This window comes from Drosophila bipectinata, chromosome XR, assembly GCF_030179905.1.
Source record: "Drosophila bipectinata strain 14024-0381.07 chromosome XR, DbipHiC1v2, whole genome shotgun sequence".
Classification (NCBI taxonomy): domain Eukaryota; kingdom Metazoa; phylum Arthropoda; class Insecta; order Diptera; family Drosophilidae; genus Drosophila; species Drosophila bipectinata.
This window is the reverse complement of record NC_091735.1, coordinates 22,361,172-22,380,637: the sequence shown is the minus strand read 5'-3', so window position 1 is coordinate 22,380,637 and position 19,466 is coordinate 22,361,172. Positions and strand designations below refer to the sequence as shown.

The following is a 19,466-nucleotide window of genomic DNA, read 5'->3' as shown; positions in this document are numbered from 1 at the left end:
TTCCCCCTATTTATATATTTTTATGCATTTTTTACTTGTAATATTTAATTGTTCGCAATTTTCCCCCTATTTTCATATTTTTAAGCATTTTTTGCTTGTAATAGTTATATGGAAGCTTAAAATAGATATTGTAAATAAGGGAAACCATTTTTATTTTTTATAACCCTTAAAAATATTATTAAAAACTTTTAGAAGGCTCTGAAATATAGGGTTACAAATATAGGTTTATATAGGCCCTGAATATAGGTTTAATCGCAAGCTGTACGCAATTCACCTTATATTTTTCCCACTATTTTTAAACTTTTAAGCATTTTATACCTATAATAGGTACTTTTGCAATTTTCCCACTATTTGTACGACTTTTAAGCTTTGTAACTTTTTAGTAAAATTTATAATAATTATTCCTTCAATTTTTTACCCTATTTTTAGGCTTTTCTGGATTTAAAATTTTCAATAGTTACTTTTTCCTTTCTCTATATAATTATCTAATATATATTTTTTATAATGAAAACTATCCTATAATTTTCTATAAAAATGTCCCTAATCCAATTTTAAAATAATATTCAGAACCTTAGAAATAAAATACGCCCTTTGGTATAAAATACAGGGTAAATTATGTTCGTTTTAGAGTTTGGAATTTTGTGCCTTCAAGCTTAAGATTGCATCATCCAATCCCCTGTATTTGCAGATCCACACACACACACACTGCAGCCAGGGCACAAACACACTCATACTTGTGTACATATGACTTCCATTTATGGGCAACATCTTCATTTTCCCCCTTATTTCGGTTGCTTTGAACTCGTTTTCCCACCCCCTACCTCCCCCACCATTCTTGTTGTGCAGTTGGTTTTAATGCCAACTTTCACTTTGATCCGAAACACACACACACACACACACATACAGTACACCTGTGGGCAGTAGCAATGGGCATGCCTAAAAATAGGCAACAATTCTTGATTTTGGGCCTCAGGAGAACCAAAGACAGGTGAGCTAGCAGGTGGCAGGTGGCGGATTATCCCATGTCCTTTAGTGTCCAATTTGCATATCAGAGCACCATCGAATAAAGCCAATAAATAATCCACTTTCTCTTTTCTTTCACTTCTTTTTTTTGTGCCGACCAGGCCAATAAATAACTCAAAAGGTTGGTTTCGTGCCACGAATATAGAAAATAATATTTTTTTTGCATGTTAGGGGTGTGCTTATGAGTCATAATTGAGAGAAGGGAGGGTTCTCACTCATACAAAAAATAAATAAAAATGCTAACCAGAGCAACTAAATGGGTGAAATAAAAAAAAAATCGAACTATTGCCGGCATTTCAGGGTCACAACCACCCCTCCACCCTCTCTACTATATATAGAGTATATCCCCCCTAATACTGGTTATTCCCACATCCAATTAGAATCCAATTGTGGCGGCTAGGGGGTAGAGATATGAAAAGCAATAAAAACAATCACAACAGAGCACCCCTCTAGGTTTTCCGAGGAGCCCCAGCATCATGCACACACACACACATACACAGTCTATATATATATATATATATAAGCTATATATATATATACCAAGAAACAACAATGGCAGGTGGTAGGTGGAAGAAGAGTGGCCAGAAGATTATTTGCCTTGAGGGCCAAAAAGTCTGAGCAAAAGTTGAATGAAACTTGTGGAGGGCAAGGCAGGGCGTAAAAGCCACGCCCCCATGTTTAGACACTGAAAGAAATTAAGGATTAAAAACCAACTAGAGTATAATTTTTTTTTAAACTAACTTCTTAGCTAAAATTTATGTTAAAATCTTTAAAAAAAAAAAATCTTATTAAAAACCTTTATTTATTTTTTTTTTTATTAATTAATTTTTTTCAGTGCCCTTGTCGTCAGCTAAGAATTATTTTCCGGCGGAGGAGTTTCCCCAAACTGGCAGACTCTCGAGTGGGCAACTTAACGTGACTTGGCATGCGTTTTTGGCTCCAGACTCTCCTTGTCCTGACTTACCCCTCCCCTCCTTGACTTGGCCAGGATATACAGGATAGGATAGATATTTTGTCTTCCTGGCCAGGCTAAATATAGCCCAGGAATACAATCTACAAAATGTTCATTTAATATTTTTACAAGCTGCCCACTGCGTGGCCCACTAATTGGTTTTCCGCGAAAACGATACTTGATTATTTTTATTTTGTTTTTTTTTTTTTTTTATAAAAATAATTAAGTAAAATTATTATCGTTTGAAAATGGGAGAATTCTTGGGGGATTTTAAATTCCCAAAAGGGTATAGCTTTATTATTTCTAAGAATTATGATGAAATATTAAGGGAGATTGAAGAATTTAAAAAAAAATATCAAGTATACGCCCTATGGGTTTTTATGGTTTTTTTTTTTAGATCACTTTTCATGGCTCTTTTCTTTGTAATTTGTGTAATAATTTGCAAAATAATTAAGAAAATTATTATCGTTTGAGAAATTCTTGGAAGAAGGGTAAATTTTATTATTTCTAAGAATTATGATGAAATATTAATGAATAATAGGAAATAATGCTTTTTTTTCTTTAAAAAATATCAAGTATACGCCCTATGGGTTTTTATGGTTTTATTTTTTAGACCATTTTTCATGGCTCATATTTTTGTCGTTTGGGAGAGAAGAGACTCTCCGGAGAGAGAAGAAAACAAATAAATAAATAAATAAGTAAATAAATATGTGAAATTAGCCATGGCCCCAAAATTGGTAATGGTTTTTAAGCTTGTCCCCGGTTATGGGCATGAAACGAATTTTGTCGCTTGTACCATATCCCATGTCTGTTGTCCGATGTCTGCTTTTACCAAAAATGGCACTAAGAAGCGGCAGGCAAAGCAAACAAACCGATAAACCAGTTAACAAAAGGGAGGGAACTAAAGACAAATGAATGAATGGGCCAAGAGCCTATAAGATCGTGGGGATATACCCAATCGAAGATAAAAATTAAAAATTATTTTAATCGAAGACATATATATATATACTTCCGATATATAATCAATAAGCTAGTGAGCTACTATCTCTAGAAATGTGTGTCTGCATTTGGGGAATCAATATTTGATGGCCTTATCCCTTGCCCCAAGTCATGCTAATTGGAGAGCTCTTCAGAAATCCCAATCACAAAACCCCCCCTCGAGCCAATCAATTGGAAATCCCTCAGGGGGGGGGGGGGGGGACACAAAGTAAATACTTAATACATTCGTCATAGAAATCCATATTGGATATCTGGCCAAACAAATACCCATTCAAACATGGCTATGGGTTAAATAAAATCAATAGAATCGAATATTAAGCCCTAATGACCTCATTGGTTGAAGGGGTTAACTCCACAAAGCCCAAGTCCTAACTTTATATACTTGATTTTAAAAGAATTATATATTTGAGAGGTTTATAAATAGGTCTTTCAGTAGATTTGGTTGAAGCTTTGAAGAATATATCTTGAAAATATAATTTATGTTTGTTTTTTTGAGAAAATACTGTGATGAGTCAGTTGACTTTTTATAAAAAAGGGAGGGTCTAGTTAGAGAGGAGAGAAAATATAATAAAATAAAGGGGGATTCTAATTTTTAGTTGATTTTTTTAAGCTTCTGGAGCTTTTTTTAAAGCTTTAAATATTAATTTTAATAAAGAATATAAATATTTTCTTAATAAGTTAAGTAAATAATGATAAGAATAAGGCAAGAGACTCTAACGGACAGCGGACAAACGGACATAGGGAGTAAAAATCTAGGTTGAAATGACATTTTTTAATATTCTTGTAGATATAAAATAAAGAATTCATTAAAGAACATATATATTTTAATATAAAATTTAAAAAAAAAACTATAAAAATAAGCAAAAATATTGTAAAAAACAGACGGACAAACGGACAAGCGGACATGGAGAGTAGAAATTTTGTTAGTATTTACTCTTTTCTATAGTTTTAAGGGTTTAATATATAATATATACATATAAACCTTAAATAATATTAAGGGTAAATAATATATAATATATAATATATTTAATATAATACAAAATTCCCAAAATTCCCTTGAATTTTTCTTGACATTCCTTCGATTTAAGAAAGACCCCCAAGATCTCTAAAGAAACCCCAAATACCCCTAGGCAAGGGTAGAATAAAAGGTGCCAGAATATATAAATATATATACATACTTATGTATATATGTATATAGTATGCCTTGTCATTGAACCAACGCCAACAGCTGTGTTTGATTGCCTCCACTTGTTCCTCAAGCAGCAGCAGCATGCCGCGTCCCTGGCTCCTCCCCAGAGTGCCCCCAGAGCTCCACCAACCACCAACCACCACCACATCTTCTTGGTCTGGAGCTCTGAGCTCTATTGGCATTGTTGTTGTTGTTATTGTTGATTTTTTGTCAAGCTCTGGGGATGACAGAACCGACAGGTGAGCGAAGGAGAATAAAAGTCGCATATCACCTGCCATTGTTGGGCCAGTCAGAAAATCGAGATATCCAGAACTATGTTATATAGATATATCTTAAGAAGCTTAAGCCTCAACGGTAGGTAAATGCAAATTAATTAAGAATTTTAATTTTAAAAAGAAAAAGAAGGCTTTTTCTCTCTTAACTTCCCAGGAAATCCCCATGGAGGACTTCCAGCATCCCTGCCAGGCAGTCAGTCTGTCAGGCTAACCCAATTAGATGACCTACTTTAGAGGGGGGGATACTATCCACTAATTAAAGAACAACACAAAACGACTCAATTGATTACCAAAAAACCACTAATATAGTCACTGTGATTTTATCCAAAAAAACAAAAAAAAATCAAATATGAATCACCGCGTCTCCGCTAATGATTCATAAAAAGTATTCAAAAATTAAAATTAAAAATATTTGTTGTCCGCAAATAGCAAGAGTTCGCAGAGATTTCCTTGAAAATAGATAGAAATGTTGTTTTTTTTTTTTTTTTGGCGAGGTCTTACAAGTCAGTCAGTCAGTCAGAGACTCTTGTCCATATACGCAGTATATATATATATATATTATATGGTTATATATCGGCCCCAACAGCTGTGCTTGTATCTGTATCTAAATAATCATCATGTACCTGAGAGTAGAGCGTTGGCGTTGTTATGGATTGTTGTTGATTGTTGTTATTGTTGTTGCTGGTTGTCTAATTATTCCGATTTTAGGTTGTAATTTATATATATATATATATAGTTTGGTTCGCACAATTAAATGCTAATTACGTGCACCTTTCAATTCAACAATTTTACATAACTTAGTTTAGGTTTTATTTTTTTTTTTGTTGATGAGTCTCGTTTATTTGTCACATTACACAATCCCCCTTTTAGCTATATAGGTGGGGTGGGGTGCTTCGATTAACTTTAAAAAAAAAAACAAAACAAAACACAAAAAAAAAAAAAACTATCTTTTGGGATTATTTCGATTTTTTTGCAAGAGTGGGGCAGGGGATCTTTTTTTGACTAAACTATTGCACTTGTAGATACTTTTCGGCAATCTGTTAAATCTGGAATTTGTTGCAGAAACATTCAACAAACTACACAGCAGGTCTCAGATACACACGCACACACACACACACACACACCACCGACCGACACAACCATCCTTCCTTCCGACACTTTTCACTTTTTCTTTCTCCGTCTTGGATTTTTGGATCTTTTTTTTGGGTGCACTTTTGTGTTGAAAATTCGCAACAAAAAAATATACAATTTTTATATACAATTTTCTATATAGTATCTGCGACTGTATTTCTTGATTTTATTTTTTTTTGGCTTATTTTCTCATCTCTGTCTGAGTTTGTTCTCGCCCTGGTTTTTATTCTGTATTTTGTTTGTTGCGCGTCGTCGTGAAAAGCTGAACTACGTCTGACGGCTGCTGGTTTATTTTATTTTTTTTTCATTTCGTTTTCATTTCTTTTTTTTTTTTTTTTTTTGCTATGTTGCGGCCGCGTTCTCAGCGCACGCGCTCTCCTTTCGCCACCACCACCACCACCATCGGTTTATCTCACTTCCTCTCGCGGCTGACTGTTCTCGTGGGAGTCCCTGGCAACCCTGCTGGCAAGGGGGTTGCTGCCCAACAGGAGGGGTGGTGTGGCGGCAGGACCAAGAGAAAACATGAAAGAAATTCTCAGAGAGAGAGTCCAAAAGAGAGAGAGAGAGAGAGCTGGTAAGGGTAGTTTTTGGGAATGCAAGGTTGCATTTGGTGCAGCTGTCGACAGAAAGTGGTTGAAGTTTTTGGAGCAGAGTTGCCAGCTTCATGTATGAAACTATCGGATGACGGGCGTGATTGAAAGCTATCAGTACTAAGAACCAAAAAAAAGGTTGGTGTGGTGGCTTATGAAGCAATTTTCTCAAGAATTTCAAGAAATTTCCAAATTAATTTAAATGGAAAAAAATAAAACAAAAAACCCACAAAAATTTCAAGAAAAAAAGTTCCATACTTTATGAGTCAACTAGGAATACCCCTATTTCTTAGAGTTTAAATTTCATAACTAAATATTAAATTGTTTCTGTTGATAAGAAAGTCGCGCTTTTTGTTTACTAATCATCAACCCATACTATAAAAGTTGTTATCGCTAGCCAAGCGTTTCCTAGAATTTTAAATTTTGGAACTGGCACGATGATTACGTCAAAAGAAATTTTTTTGTTTTTTTTTGTTTTTGCAACCAGATGGTATGGATGGGGCTTGGGGACTGAGGCATGGGTGTAATGCGGAAGCAGGCTGGTTCGCACGTTCAAAAATTGAATTGATTCGAGTAGAAAAAACATACGTATAGTACATGCTCGTAATTTGCATTTAAAGTTCACCCATACACGGTTCTATATCTGAATCAGAATCTATCTAGTATGTAGGGGTATATAAGGGGTGAGGGGGCTAGAGTAGGGGACTGACTGGCAAGTCTCTGGGACTAAATGTTTGCGTCAACAAAAATCACGTTGTAAAAATAACACAGAAGGGAATAACAAAAGCGTTAACACATCGAAACAGTCATTGAGTATTTTTAATTCTAGTATTTAAGCCATTTGAGCAATGAATGAACTGCGCAGCTCTTCTCTCTCTCTCTCTAAAAGATCTATAAATACTAACTACTAAATCTAATTGTCAATCAGGGTGTTTGGTCAAGTGTTTTCTGGGCCAAGTGCAGCAGCCAAAATAACAGAAAAAAAAAAAACAATGGAAAACTTTCACACGCGCAGCACATCGGAAATGGGAAATGGCCTTTCCATATGGCCATAATACGCACGCACACGCATGCACCGAAAACAAATCAAGACACGCACGTTTTAAAGCTTCTTCTTCCGTTTTCTTGCGGGGGGACTCTTGCGGGTTCCAATCTATAGCGTTCGACTAGAACACGTCAACTGAATTAGTTTATCAAGCAAAAGGTAAAAGATAGCCACAAGCGACGGCGCGTCACGCAAAAGAGAGAGAGGGAGCCGAGCGAGAGCCGGAGAGGGGACAGCCAGCAGGCCAGCAGGCACGAGTGGGAGGCGGCGCAGGAGGTCGAGGTTCCCCCAAAGAGAGGGGGCTGCCAGAGCTCTCTCTCTCTCGGCCATACTCTGCCTAAAAGTGAGAGTGCTTTAAGTTGAGCAAACGCTTCATTGGAATACTCTTAACAGTTGTGACGTACAAAGTGCGTAAAGTATAAGGTGTGTGTAGAAAATAAAATAAAATAATAAAATCAAAATTAAAAAAAAAAAATATTACTATCTAGTTAATTGATTTTTCAGATAAATAAATTTGGAATTTATAATTTTAATAGAAAGCCAAACCCCCCTCTTAAGTAGGGTATTTAAAAGCGTGGGCACATTCCACCTTATTAAGACCACTCGTGTGAGCCAGTGTGCGTGCGATCTCTTCATTGTTTGTCATCGATGGCGCACTCATTGCGTCAACGCTGCGTATGCGTGTTGGCCCCGAAAATATTGCGCATACGCGGCATGACACACGCCAGAGTTGCCACCGCCGTTGTCAAGGTGGCCCATTACCTTATTATCCCCCCCCCTCCTACCCACCTTATCCGCCAACGCAGCTTATCTATGCGGCTCTCTCTCGCCGCATTTCCTAACAGAAAAAAAATCGGACACAGACACGCGCCAAAGAGAACGGTTATGGGACACTCTCAGTAGTCATTCTCGGTCTCCAGTACTTCCTCTTTAGCTCTTTCTCGCTCTCTTGCTTATTCTTAAGGCGCCCACGCCGAATCGTTTTCATTGTTAACTTTTATATTTTTATTTTTTTTTTTTCGTTTGTGCGTTTTGATTTTTGTAGCATAATGGAATTGATATATACTTTGTATATAATATATGTACATACAATACATATGTATAAATGTTTACAGTAGCTTTGACAAAAGTAGTAGCACCCTAATTAGTAGCAGAAAGGTAGTAGAATTTTAAAATTTAATCTCTGCCCTGTATTTTATTAAATTTTTGTGTTTTTGGAAATATTTGTGGCTTTAAAAGCAAGAAATTATAAAATTTATATTAAGAAAAAGTAAAACCTGCTATAAAGTCCCCATTTTATGTTGGTTTACTTCTACAAAAATGATCTATAATCTAATAATTTATCAAAGCTATGAAAATCTTAAAAAAAAAAAACTGTAAAAACAGTATTATTAATTCCCTTTAATATTTTTAAGATTTTTTATTCAAATAAAAATATTAAAAGATTTTTTTAGTCTTAAAAAATGCCAATAACATGTCAAAACCACTTATTTTGGTTACTCATAAGTGGGTTTCTTATTTCTCATATGCATATAGCTTTATGTAGGTGGCTTTATATGTATATATTTCTATATAATGCCGGACATGGTCAAGTGTCGAAAAGGTGAATCGCAATTCCTAGAAGAAATTTCAAAAAGAAATGCGGAATTCGGACAATTGTGACGCAAATCAAATGAAAAACAAGGTTCCATTGAAAAAGATATTATGGCAACCTGTTGGATATTTTTTCTTTCTTTTTCTCAATTATATATATACTTCTTTATGCAAATAGGTTTAATAGGGAAAGGGGCGTGGCAGATAGCCGGAAGTTAGGAGACAAATAAACAGAAAAATTACAAGGGAAAGTAAGGAATTTCTAAGCAAATTAAAGTGTTTTTTTTATGAAGTAGGTACATAAGCAAGAATTTATATACAGAACACTTCTCAGTATTATTTTTTCAGAGGATTTCCGAGCCAGGTACGTAGGCTGGTTATATTTTATGGAAAGCTTGTGTTTGTTAAACAAAAGCCAACTCAAATGGCACACAGCAACAGCAGAATAAATTGCGAATCAGAAACAGTAATCCAAACAATATGCAATTCTCCCTCGAAAAAAAAAAAAAACAAAAAACAAAGGAATTTGTGGGGATAAGTTGCATTTCAGTTGCAGACTGTGGCACCAACTGGCTTTTGTTTAAACTACTAACTAAATAAACACAATCGATGCCCATAACTTGCAACTTTTAATAAGAAATAATAGGAATTTAATATCAAAACGAGAGTCAGCTTTTTAAAAATCTAAGAAAAGGGAAATTAGTTTTCAAAAGCCGACTGCCTACTTCTTTGGAATGGAAAAACTTGAGTGATTTTCCTCAAAAGCCAGCCCCCTCCACATATGTGGATAAATTTTACGCTTGACATGAAAAGCCAACGACACGAGACAGAAATTTTCAGCTTGAAGACATTTTTCAGCAATTCCGCTGATAGAGAATCCACACAGGCCACTTGGCACAGATACGCACAGATATCCAGATACAGATACACAAACATCCGCAAAATAAATAAAAAAAAAAATAGTATCTTTTGTATTAATAGAGGCATGTTTAATATTTTAATTTCAGGCGACACGCTCGGTGGGCTTTTGGGGCAAGAGAGCTCCGTTTCAGTTTTGGAGTCTTTTGTGGAAATTACAAAAGGGGGGAAGACCCACATTCAAATATAGGTGACTTTTAACCCACTACGGTTTGGGGGGGGATTAGGGAGGACTTTACGATTTAGGCTTTGAAACTAATGGGGTCTTAAAGCTTTCAATATTATCTTTTTAATTTTAATATTTTGTGAGCCTAGTTTGTGAGATTTGTCATTAAAATAAGTACTTTTTTTTTAAATTGTTTTGTTTTGTGAAGCATAACCCCCAAGAAATAAAAACCTATTATTTAGGGAAGTAGCTTTGAAAAGCGAAAGTTATGGGAAATGGCTAGTTTTTAATATGGAAATTATTTAATAAATTAAATGGCTTTACTTGTTGGATTTGCATTTTTTTTGTAAATGGAACTAGGTACTATTTAAAGTACTTAGTTTTTATATTTATTTTTGATTTAAATATAATAACTAAGTACTGTATTTTGTTTTTTTCTAAATTAATATTTTTTTTATATTATTTTCTATATTTAATTTTTTTTATTAATTTTAAAATATTTGGGATATTGTTTTTTTTTGTTACTTTAAGTTACTTTAGGCTTTTAAATAATAATTAAGTTTTAATAGTTTGTTTTAAAAACCCGATTAGATTAAGAGGATATAAGAAAAATAAAATATTGAGGAATATACTCAAATATTTTAACAGAATTTATAATTTACTTTATTATTTTTTATATATATTCTTTTTTTTTTAGTAACATTTTTTTCTATTAATTTTATTCATTATTTTTAATAACTAGTTCTTTGACTTTAAGTTTCTTTAGGCTTTTAAATAATAATTAAGTTTAAATATTTTTATTTAAACACCAAAATGAGTTATAAGATGTTTAAAAAAATTAAATATTAACTTTTATATTCCTCAAATATTTTATTAAAATTTAATTAAATTTAAAATTCCACTTTCATCTCAAATTTAATAAAATTCCAACAAAAATCCCAATTATTTATGAATTTCCCTAAAAATTTCCCCCCTACAGCCCAAAAGTATGCCACAAAAAAGCGAATCATGAAATCAAGACTCACCTTGAGGAGCGTGAGAATCTTCTGGGAGAGGTCGTAATCAAAGTTGGAATACTTGGAGCCACTCATGTCGTAGATGAACACCAGGCCGGCCCGCTGGGTCTCCGTGTCCTGGAGGGCACTGTCCAGCTGGTAGACGATGCCCTGGAGGGTGGTGGTGTGCGAGGCACTCAGTGGACTGTGGCGGTTGGCGGTGAACAAGGCAATGGCAGCGCCACTGGAAGTTCTTGCGGGCTAAAGATATTAATTATTAATTAATATTAGTACAAGTAATTAGTACTAGTGGGAGATTAGATCCTTACCAGTATCGTAAACTTGCCAGTCTGTAGCTCTGATCGTAGTGTCTCCACGTCCGGATCGATGTTGTAGAGATGCTCCTTCTGGCGGATCTGTTCATGTTGTTCGTAGAGGGAGACGGCACGCGGGACATCGAACTTGCGGGCGTGGAGAAACTTAACAGCTGTCGTTGGGGATATTTGTCTCCTAACGGGAGTGGTAGCCCCTCCTCCAGATCCAGATCCTCCTCCTCCTCCGGTGGGTAATTGTACTAAGTGTTGTTGTTGGTTCTGTAAGGGGTAAGGGTCTGTGCTACTGCTACTGCTGGCTGTGATGGTGGAGGAGGAGGAGGCGACAGTGGCGGCGGAAGCGGAAACGGAAGCTGCTGGTGATGCCGCTGTGGTTGCTGCTGTTGTTGTTGTGCTGCGGTTGGCAACCAAGTTGTTGCAGAGATCAATGAATTGTTTCACAGCCTGGAAAATATCAAAAAGAGGAAACAATAGGATTAGAGTTAGGAATTTTAAGATTTTTAAGATTAAAATTAAAGTTAAAAGTAATAATTAATATTTTGTTAACTTAAATTAGTAACAAAAGGATATAATATGTTGGCAGATAATTTCTCCATTTTAAAGTCATTTTATTTCAAAACTTTTTAGAGGTCTGCATAATCTATAAGGTCTGCTTCTCGAAAAAATAAAGGTTTTTTAAGTCAAAAATACTATTTTTACTGAGGGGTGTAAATACTGAGGAGTATTTTGAGTAGTATTCTTTTTCTAGTGGTTTTTGGAAAAATTTTCAACAAACTTTTACCTCTTTTTGGGTGCTCTGGGAGCCTAGAGAGCCACTACATGCCCATTCCTAGTCTTAACGCTAGACTTTTTAGAATTAAAACTACTTTATAGTATCAACTATTTTAGGATTATTCCAAATTTTCCCTACGATTGAGATCGGTTGATTTCGATTTTTAATCGATAAACCAATTAATTTAAATCGACAAAATAATCGTCCAAGTCCCGAAATATTTTCCAACAATTAAAATTATTTTGAAAAAAGGGCTCTATATTATGTTTAATGGAAAAAGTTTTGAAAAAATATAGTTTATCTCTTTTGGTTTTAAAGGTATTATAGAACCTTTGGTTTGTCAGGTATGGTTTTATTATTTTGATAAAATATATCAGGTTGGCAATATGGTATTTTTTTCAAAATAGTACAGTATTGTTTACAAAAAACTACCGAAAAAAGTATTGTCCATAAATATTTATCTCTATATTATATTTTAGTCTAGTTATATCTAGTTATAAACTAACTAGAATATTCTCTATAAATATTAATCCAACAATTTAAAAATAAAATAAACTGTTTCTAGGGTTTATTTTAGCATCTTTCTATAGACTATCTATCTCTCTATCTATAATCTATCTAAAAAATACCACCATTTCTAGAAACTCTTTATATATTTAATAAAAAAAATCCCTTTTCATAAAAGTATACTAATTTAAGTAAAATAACACAACCCCTGACTAATTGTATATACAGATTTCAAAATATGAATAATCCAATAATCAGTGCCCTATATTCGTAAACCTGACCCAAATCCCAGAGCCAAAGCCATGTCAATCTTTCAAAGCCCAGAACCGTAACCCCATTAGAAGCCAGCGGTGTGATTTGGACCCAAAAAGCACAACAGATTCGAATCAATAACCAATTGAATTTACGGCATTTTGTGGACCAAAGTTGTGGCTGAGTGACCCACTTGACAAGCTGGCTAGCTGGTTGGTTTCCGGTTTGCGGTATCTTCAGATTTGATTCATGGAAATGGTAATGCACTCGATACAGATACAGATACCCGATACAGACCGATGGATTCATAAACTCTGAGTGTTTATGATTGGAGGGGGGATGGGAATGGGGATGGGGATGGGAGCTACACCGTTGATGGATCATAAAGTTAAATGAATTAATTCTCGGTAATTAATCATGGGATCATCGTTAATTTCGAGTTAATAGCGCATGACTCTCTCGGAAAGGGGAGATGAAATCATACTACATATCTGTCTATATATCTGTATGAATTCTAGACTTGTGAGCTATAGTATCTGAAAGATCAATGAATTCCAGGCAATTCATTCATTGACAAGCCAACTAATTAGAGACAATTCAAATGCCTGTCATGAACACCCCACCAGATATACATATATATATATATATATCTTTATAAACAGAACGGAACTGATTGGAACTCTGATTGGCAATCTGATTGGAAGGGTTGGGGTGGGGTGGGCTAGCAGCAACCCACCCATCTGGTGAGAACCCACCTGTTCGCGGTTGCGACGTCGCTGATACAAATGCACCATTTTTCTGGTTTATTATTATTTTTTTTTTTAATTTATACACTGGATCAGATCATTCATTCGCACTTCGGAGCCAGCACCTCAACAAAAAAAATATTTATTCGCATAAACGTGAGACGTGAGCTAAAAAATTCTATTTATTTTTCCAGCTTTTATTATTTTTCGCGACACGACGCCACCGAAGTTACTTGGGAACTGAAAACTCGGTTCGGATTCGGCGTCGGCGTCGGCTTCGATCGACGTCGTTGGCAGCGGCAGCGTCTCATAGTCATCGACTGATAGCAGGGATGCACTGAGAGAAACTATAGGTATATAACTCCATAATTAGCTCATAATTAGCTCATAAAAAATATATATCTTTTTTTTTAGGGAAATTTTAGTTTCTTTTGAGGAGAAAATAATAGCCAAGTTTTGGCTTAAAATTAAAGAAAATACTTTTGAAATAAGAGAGTACTTTTTAAGAGACTTCATTTTTAATTTTGTAATTTTTTATATGAATTCTTAGCAATTTCTTGTTAATTTTTAAGAATTTTATATAAATTATATTCAGTTTATTTTAAAGAATGGAATATTTTTTAAAGAAAAAAAGCAATTACCAAAAATTAAGTTCATAAGAGCTTGATGTTCGAACCCTAATTCAAATTTTTTAATATATTTTATTAAAATTTAATAATATAGGGCACCTAATATAGGTTATATTATTAAATTTAATAAATACAGCTAATATTTGTATTTTTTTGAAACAATTTTCTTTTAATTTCTTGAAATAATCAGTTTTTAATAAATATTTTTAAGTGACTAATAAAAATTAACAACTTCAACCAACGTTTTTAAGTAAAAATAATTTTAAAAAGTCACAAACTATTATGTAAGTAACTAAATTGGTTGAATATTTATCTATTTTTGATATCAAAGTCTATAAATAGTCCACTTTTATTAATTATATTTTAGTAACTTATAAAGAAAACCCAACTTTACGAATTTTTAAGTAAAATAATTAATAAAATTCCTAAACTATAAATCACCTTTTTGGAAATTTCTCCCCCTGTAGATTTAAAATTCCCCTACAGATCCATATAACCCGGGCCAATCTATGTAGATATTATACCAAGTGCTTAGAGGCAATAAAGTAATAAAGTTTATAAAGGTTCCAACGCAGATACGCGTCGACCACCAATCTGGTATTCAAATAAAACAATTCCAAACCAAGGAAATCCCCAATGATTAGCCTTAAAAAAAAAAAACACCGTCTATAGATAATTTTATATATATTTCATATTGACTTTAGAAATTTCTCTCAGTGTACCAGTGGCGTCGCTGCTGCGGTGGCAACGAACTGCAGCAACGAAGGTGGAGAGAACACGTTGAGCGGATTTCGCGGAAGCAGCGGCGCCGGCAGAGCCGGGGGGCATACCAACATTTTGAGTCATGCGGGAGTCGGGAGTCTCCGTCTCCGTCTCCGCCTCTGTCAGTGCCAGTGGAGCCACCATATGTCACCATCCATACATACATATATATGTGCCTCATCAATACTCATATATATATATATATATATGTATTCCATCACCCTGCACAGTGGAACGAAAGCGGCAGGGCATTGTTTGGTCTTTGGCTTCGATAGCTTATCTGGCGGGCACGAGTTCACCAGAACCATGGCCCATATCTCAAGAAGTGCGGTTCGCAGAACTTCCCATTCACTGAATCGCAATCGGAGACTATCAATTAGCATGAAATTTACTCCCAAAGGGGTATGCCAGGGTCTTAAATTAAATTGCAAGACGGGGAGGAATTAAATAAAAAAAAAATGCAAGTTCATAATTAAAAACAAGAAAATTTCTTAAAACTTATAATAATTTTTTGTAGAATACCAATCAAGATTTCCAGGGATAAGAGTCATTGGGGAGAACTAGAATTCAATGGAAGTAGAATTTCTAGAGGAAAACATTTAATTGGAAAATATATATAAAAAAAAATAATAGAAATTAAAATTCATTGAAAAACCTAATCATTTTTAGTTTAATTTCTAGGTATTTCTAAAAATATTATTAAATTTTTTTTTATATTTGCTCCACTGTATGGGGTCCAGGGATTCCTTTGAAATGATTTCGTATCTTATTAGGGCCCAAAAACAAAAACAACAACAAAAAAAAAAAGGTGAGATATGACTATGCGTCATTTTTGGTTTTTGCCTTAAAAACCATCACGTTTTTCCAAAGAAATATTAGCCAACAAGAGAGTCTTAATGGCTTAAAAAAATAATAAATAAAAAAAAAAATAATAAAAAAAAAATGTTAACTTCGATCCTGCCAGGAGTCGAACCTGGAATCTTCTGATCCGTAGTCAGACGCGTTATCCATTGCGCCACAGGACCGTTGATCGACAGGTCGTCTAGTTACCAACTACTGCTTGACTAATAAAGTAAGCAGTGCAAGCAGTTCAGATGGGAAAACTGGTAACTGGATATCTGATATTTGTTTATGTGATGTGTCATCCGTTCATGTGTGTGCCTGGCCTGGCCTGGTCTGGTACCTGGCCTAGGCCAACAGGTCACCGAGACTTGTCTAATTTTAGACACTCGCTAATGGCACCACGGGCGCTACTTTCACTTTTTCTTTGGCTTTGGAGAGGACTGGATTAAACTACATATGTATGTATGTTTGTAGCTTACATCGATGGAGAGAGTGGCTTTATAGTGCTCTGGATTTGTGACTAAGACACGTTGGAATGAATCCATCTCTAAGTGATGGGAAATAAACCAACATTCAAATACCAAAAAAATATCTTTAAGATATTATGAGAAAGTTCCCTTGCAATCTTGCGCTCTCCAATCATCTCTCTCGAAGAAAAGCATGGCGAGAAGGCGGTAGGCGTGTCAGTTGGCTTCCGGTTTCTGGTCGAGTTCTGGTTATGGTTATAATTATGATTATGGCAACGTAAATCTTTTGGTTGAAGAGCCAGCCAGCCATTTAATAGAGCAACAAGTAAGCTAGTATTTTTACACAAAAAAAAAATTCTTCTCTTCAAGATATAAGACTCTACAATTCTTTAAGAATATCTTTAGTTAATATTTTTCTTTCAGTGTAAAAATTATAACTGTTGGCATGCAAAGTAAAAGCGACAGACAGCGAGGCCAACTGTTCCATTCCGTTCCGTACGGATCGCTTTTGATTCTTAGACTTCTTGGACCTGGAAACTGTAAAAATCGCTGGAAGGCAACCAGAGCTTTAGTTAGAGATCCAATCTAGAAGAGAGTTGGCCTCCTCCTCCGTTAACTGCTTTCTGACAGAAAAAAAAAATAAAGACAAAACCCCCCAACGATCAGCGATTGGAAAAAAAGACTCCCAACTAGAGACAGTTAGAGTCGCTTGGTTTATAAGCATCTGGGTTCCCAAGGAGAAAGCAGGGAGATATGGCTATATATAAGGTCTATATATGATTGGGAAGTATACATATATGAGATATATGATATATCGTGTTGGGTCCATCAGGGAATATGATTTCATTACTGACTAAGCTGGTTGATGAACGAGGGCTCTTTAAAATCGGAATTATACTGAATATATGTACATAGTATATGTATCTACGTTGATTTTCATTCAGAGAATGAGTTGGGTGGATTATATAGATATATCAGATATAGTAGATAGAGTTTTAAATAATGACTCTCAACTATCAAGGAGGATGTTAATTATTGTTGATTTCTTATGGAAATTTTATGAAATTCTACCCGATGACTTTATATCATGGTATTCTACTCTATGATATATGATATAGGTAGGTCCTGAGATAGTATGCTTGATATCTTTCCCTGCTTGAAGCTTTTTAAGAAAATGAATCCTAAATTCTGTCTATTTTTAGTAGAACTCCTTTACCTCCATTATTGTAATAGTTTTAGTTATTATATATGTATATTAATATATAGTATATATCCCTTAACTTCATGAGAAAGCTATATCTTTGTCGTTTGAAGCATTATAAGGAAATGAATCCTTATTTTTCCTGCAGATCTCCATTTACTTTTTAGTTTCTAAAATAGTTTTATAATTTCTAATAATAGTTTTAATTTCTATAGAACTCTGTAGAACTCTATATATGTACATACTACCAGTATTAGTACTGTTTCTATAAGATATATCCCTTAAATCCCTTAATATACAATTTCTACAGAGATTCTCCAGCTTTTTAAAATCCTATATTTTTCTATAGAACTTCATTACTATAGAATCTAGATAAAATAGTACTATATAATAAACTGAGATATGATGATATGAACTATCTGATTTAACCCCTAAAACCCTTTATATGATATTACTCCTAAAATGTTATTATTTTCAAACCAATTAATCCCAAATCCTTTTATTTTTCTATAGAACTCCATTGAAATTCTACCATTTCCCCTTTCGGTTAATATATGTATTAAACCCCAATACCTTTAATATAAGTATTCTAGACAATTAATCCTCAATTTCCTATCCAACCCCACTTGTATTGTTCTAGTTATAATTCCACTCTCAAAGCACTCGAACTCGAACCATTTTCCCAGCCATTTCCACTCCTTTTGAGCATTTCCTTTCCCGGGATTGCAGGATATTGCTGACAGATTATGCCAGTCTGGGAATATGCCACAATTTCAAACAGGAAGTAGGGCGACGAGAGAGAGAGAAGAGGAGAGACAAACTTCCTCTCTTCACACTTTATTTGCAATTGATTCGAAATGGTTGGGTTTGGTGGCTTTTTAAAAGAGCGTTTACTGTGCTTCCGGTTAATGATGATGATGATAATGATGGGGTTTGGGCGGAAAAGATGAAACCATACCAGATTGCACAAAAAAAAAGCATGCTTTCTGAAGATTAACTTCAAGAATACAACAACAAAACAAACTCCATGTAAAGATACTTTTTTTTTTGTTGTAACGTGACTCTCAACCATATGGACGCTCCACTGTAAGTACCTCTGTTAGCATATGTATCGGTGCTATTCAAACGGTTTATCTTCATTCATTGTATGCCATGCCCCCTTCCCTAGCTCCCCCTTTAGCCACGCCCATTTGCATATGAAGAAACGCTTTTGTCTCCTCTCTAAGAGAAATGGCAGCAGCGGCAGCAGCAGCAGCGCCGGCAGCGGTGACGTTGGCAGCGAAATTTCATTTGCATGCCAATTCATGTCGGGGGTCTTGTATCTTTTTGCCTTTCATTGTGTTTCTTTATGTTTCTCTTCTTCTCCCAAGAGATTAGATGGCCAGAGATGCGAGATGTGTTACATATGGTGACTTCCAAACGGAACTTGGTCAGCAGAAGACGAAGACAAGAAAAAAAAGCCAAAAACAGCTGAGGGCCAAAAGGCGGAATGGAATATAGGATTTCACACTTTGGTTATATTTGGTAATATTTTATACAGGAAGTCGTACAAAAAATATAAACAAATAATGTAAAGTGGAAGAAAAAAGAAGAAGAAAACTCGAAGCTTAAATAGGGGTTTAATAAGAGAAGTTTTTATATACAGTTATAGCAATTAACTGTTCTGAAGAGAGCTAAAGGTGAGAGTTTATGGAGCTGTTTTTTAGAGGCTTTAAAAAAATATATATTCTAAAATAATATTTTAATTTCTTAGAAAAAATTAAGTCAAATATTAAAATTTATAAAAAAAAATAACAAATTCTATCTAAATTAGTAATAGTTTTAATTAGAAATTGAAAAATCCTAAATTTTAATCCTAAAATACTAAATTAGTAATTTCCCTTTTATTCGGAATTTAAAAATAAATACCATTATTATACTATGGTTTCAAAAATATCTTCTAAAATACCAAAGTGCTAATTTTCTAAATAATTATGATTTATTTCTAAACAAGTACCACCCTAATTCATCAGGTTAACTTCATTATGATATACCGTTGTTTTTCATCCGTATTTGATAAACAAAGAACGTGGGGATGTT

General features: G+C 34.5%; 1 protein-coding gene and 1 non-coding gene across 6 annotated transcripts in view; both read right to left on the bottom strand.

The window, feature by feature from the left end:
* The window catches only part of Ptpmeg2 (Protein tyrosine phosphatase Meg2), a 42,672-nt gene that overhangs the window by 7,369 nt on the left and 15,837 nt on the right, over positions 1-19,466 (bottom strand). For 2 of the 5 annotated variants that reach the window (XM_070276382.1, XM_017243232.3), the window contains exons 2-3: positions 11,206-11,652; positions 10,907-11,137 (exon numbers count right to left, since the gene is read on the bottom strand). In XM_070276382.1, the coding sequence (XP_070132483.1) occupies positions 10,907-11,137; positions 11,206-11,652 (678 nt within the window). Of the gene's footprint in view, positions 1-5,061; positions 5,340-7,258; positions 7,324-10,906; positions 11,138-11,205; positions 11,653-13,494; positions 13,640-19,466 lie in introns of those variants that run through there. The other 3 variants (XM_017243233.3, XM_070276383.1, XM_070276384.1) reach the window with 3 other exon arrangements.
* TRNAR-ACG (transfer RNA arginine (anticodon ACG)) lies at positions 15,829-15,901 on the bottom strand. Its single transcript has one exon. It is a non-coding gene; the product is annotated as a tRNA-Arg (tRNA).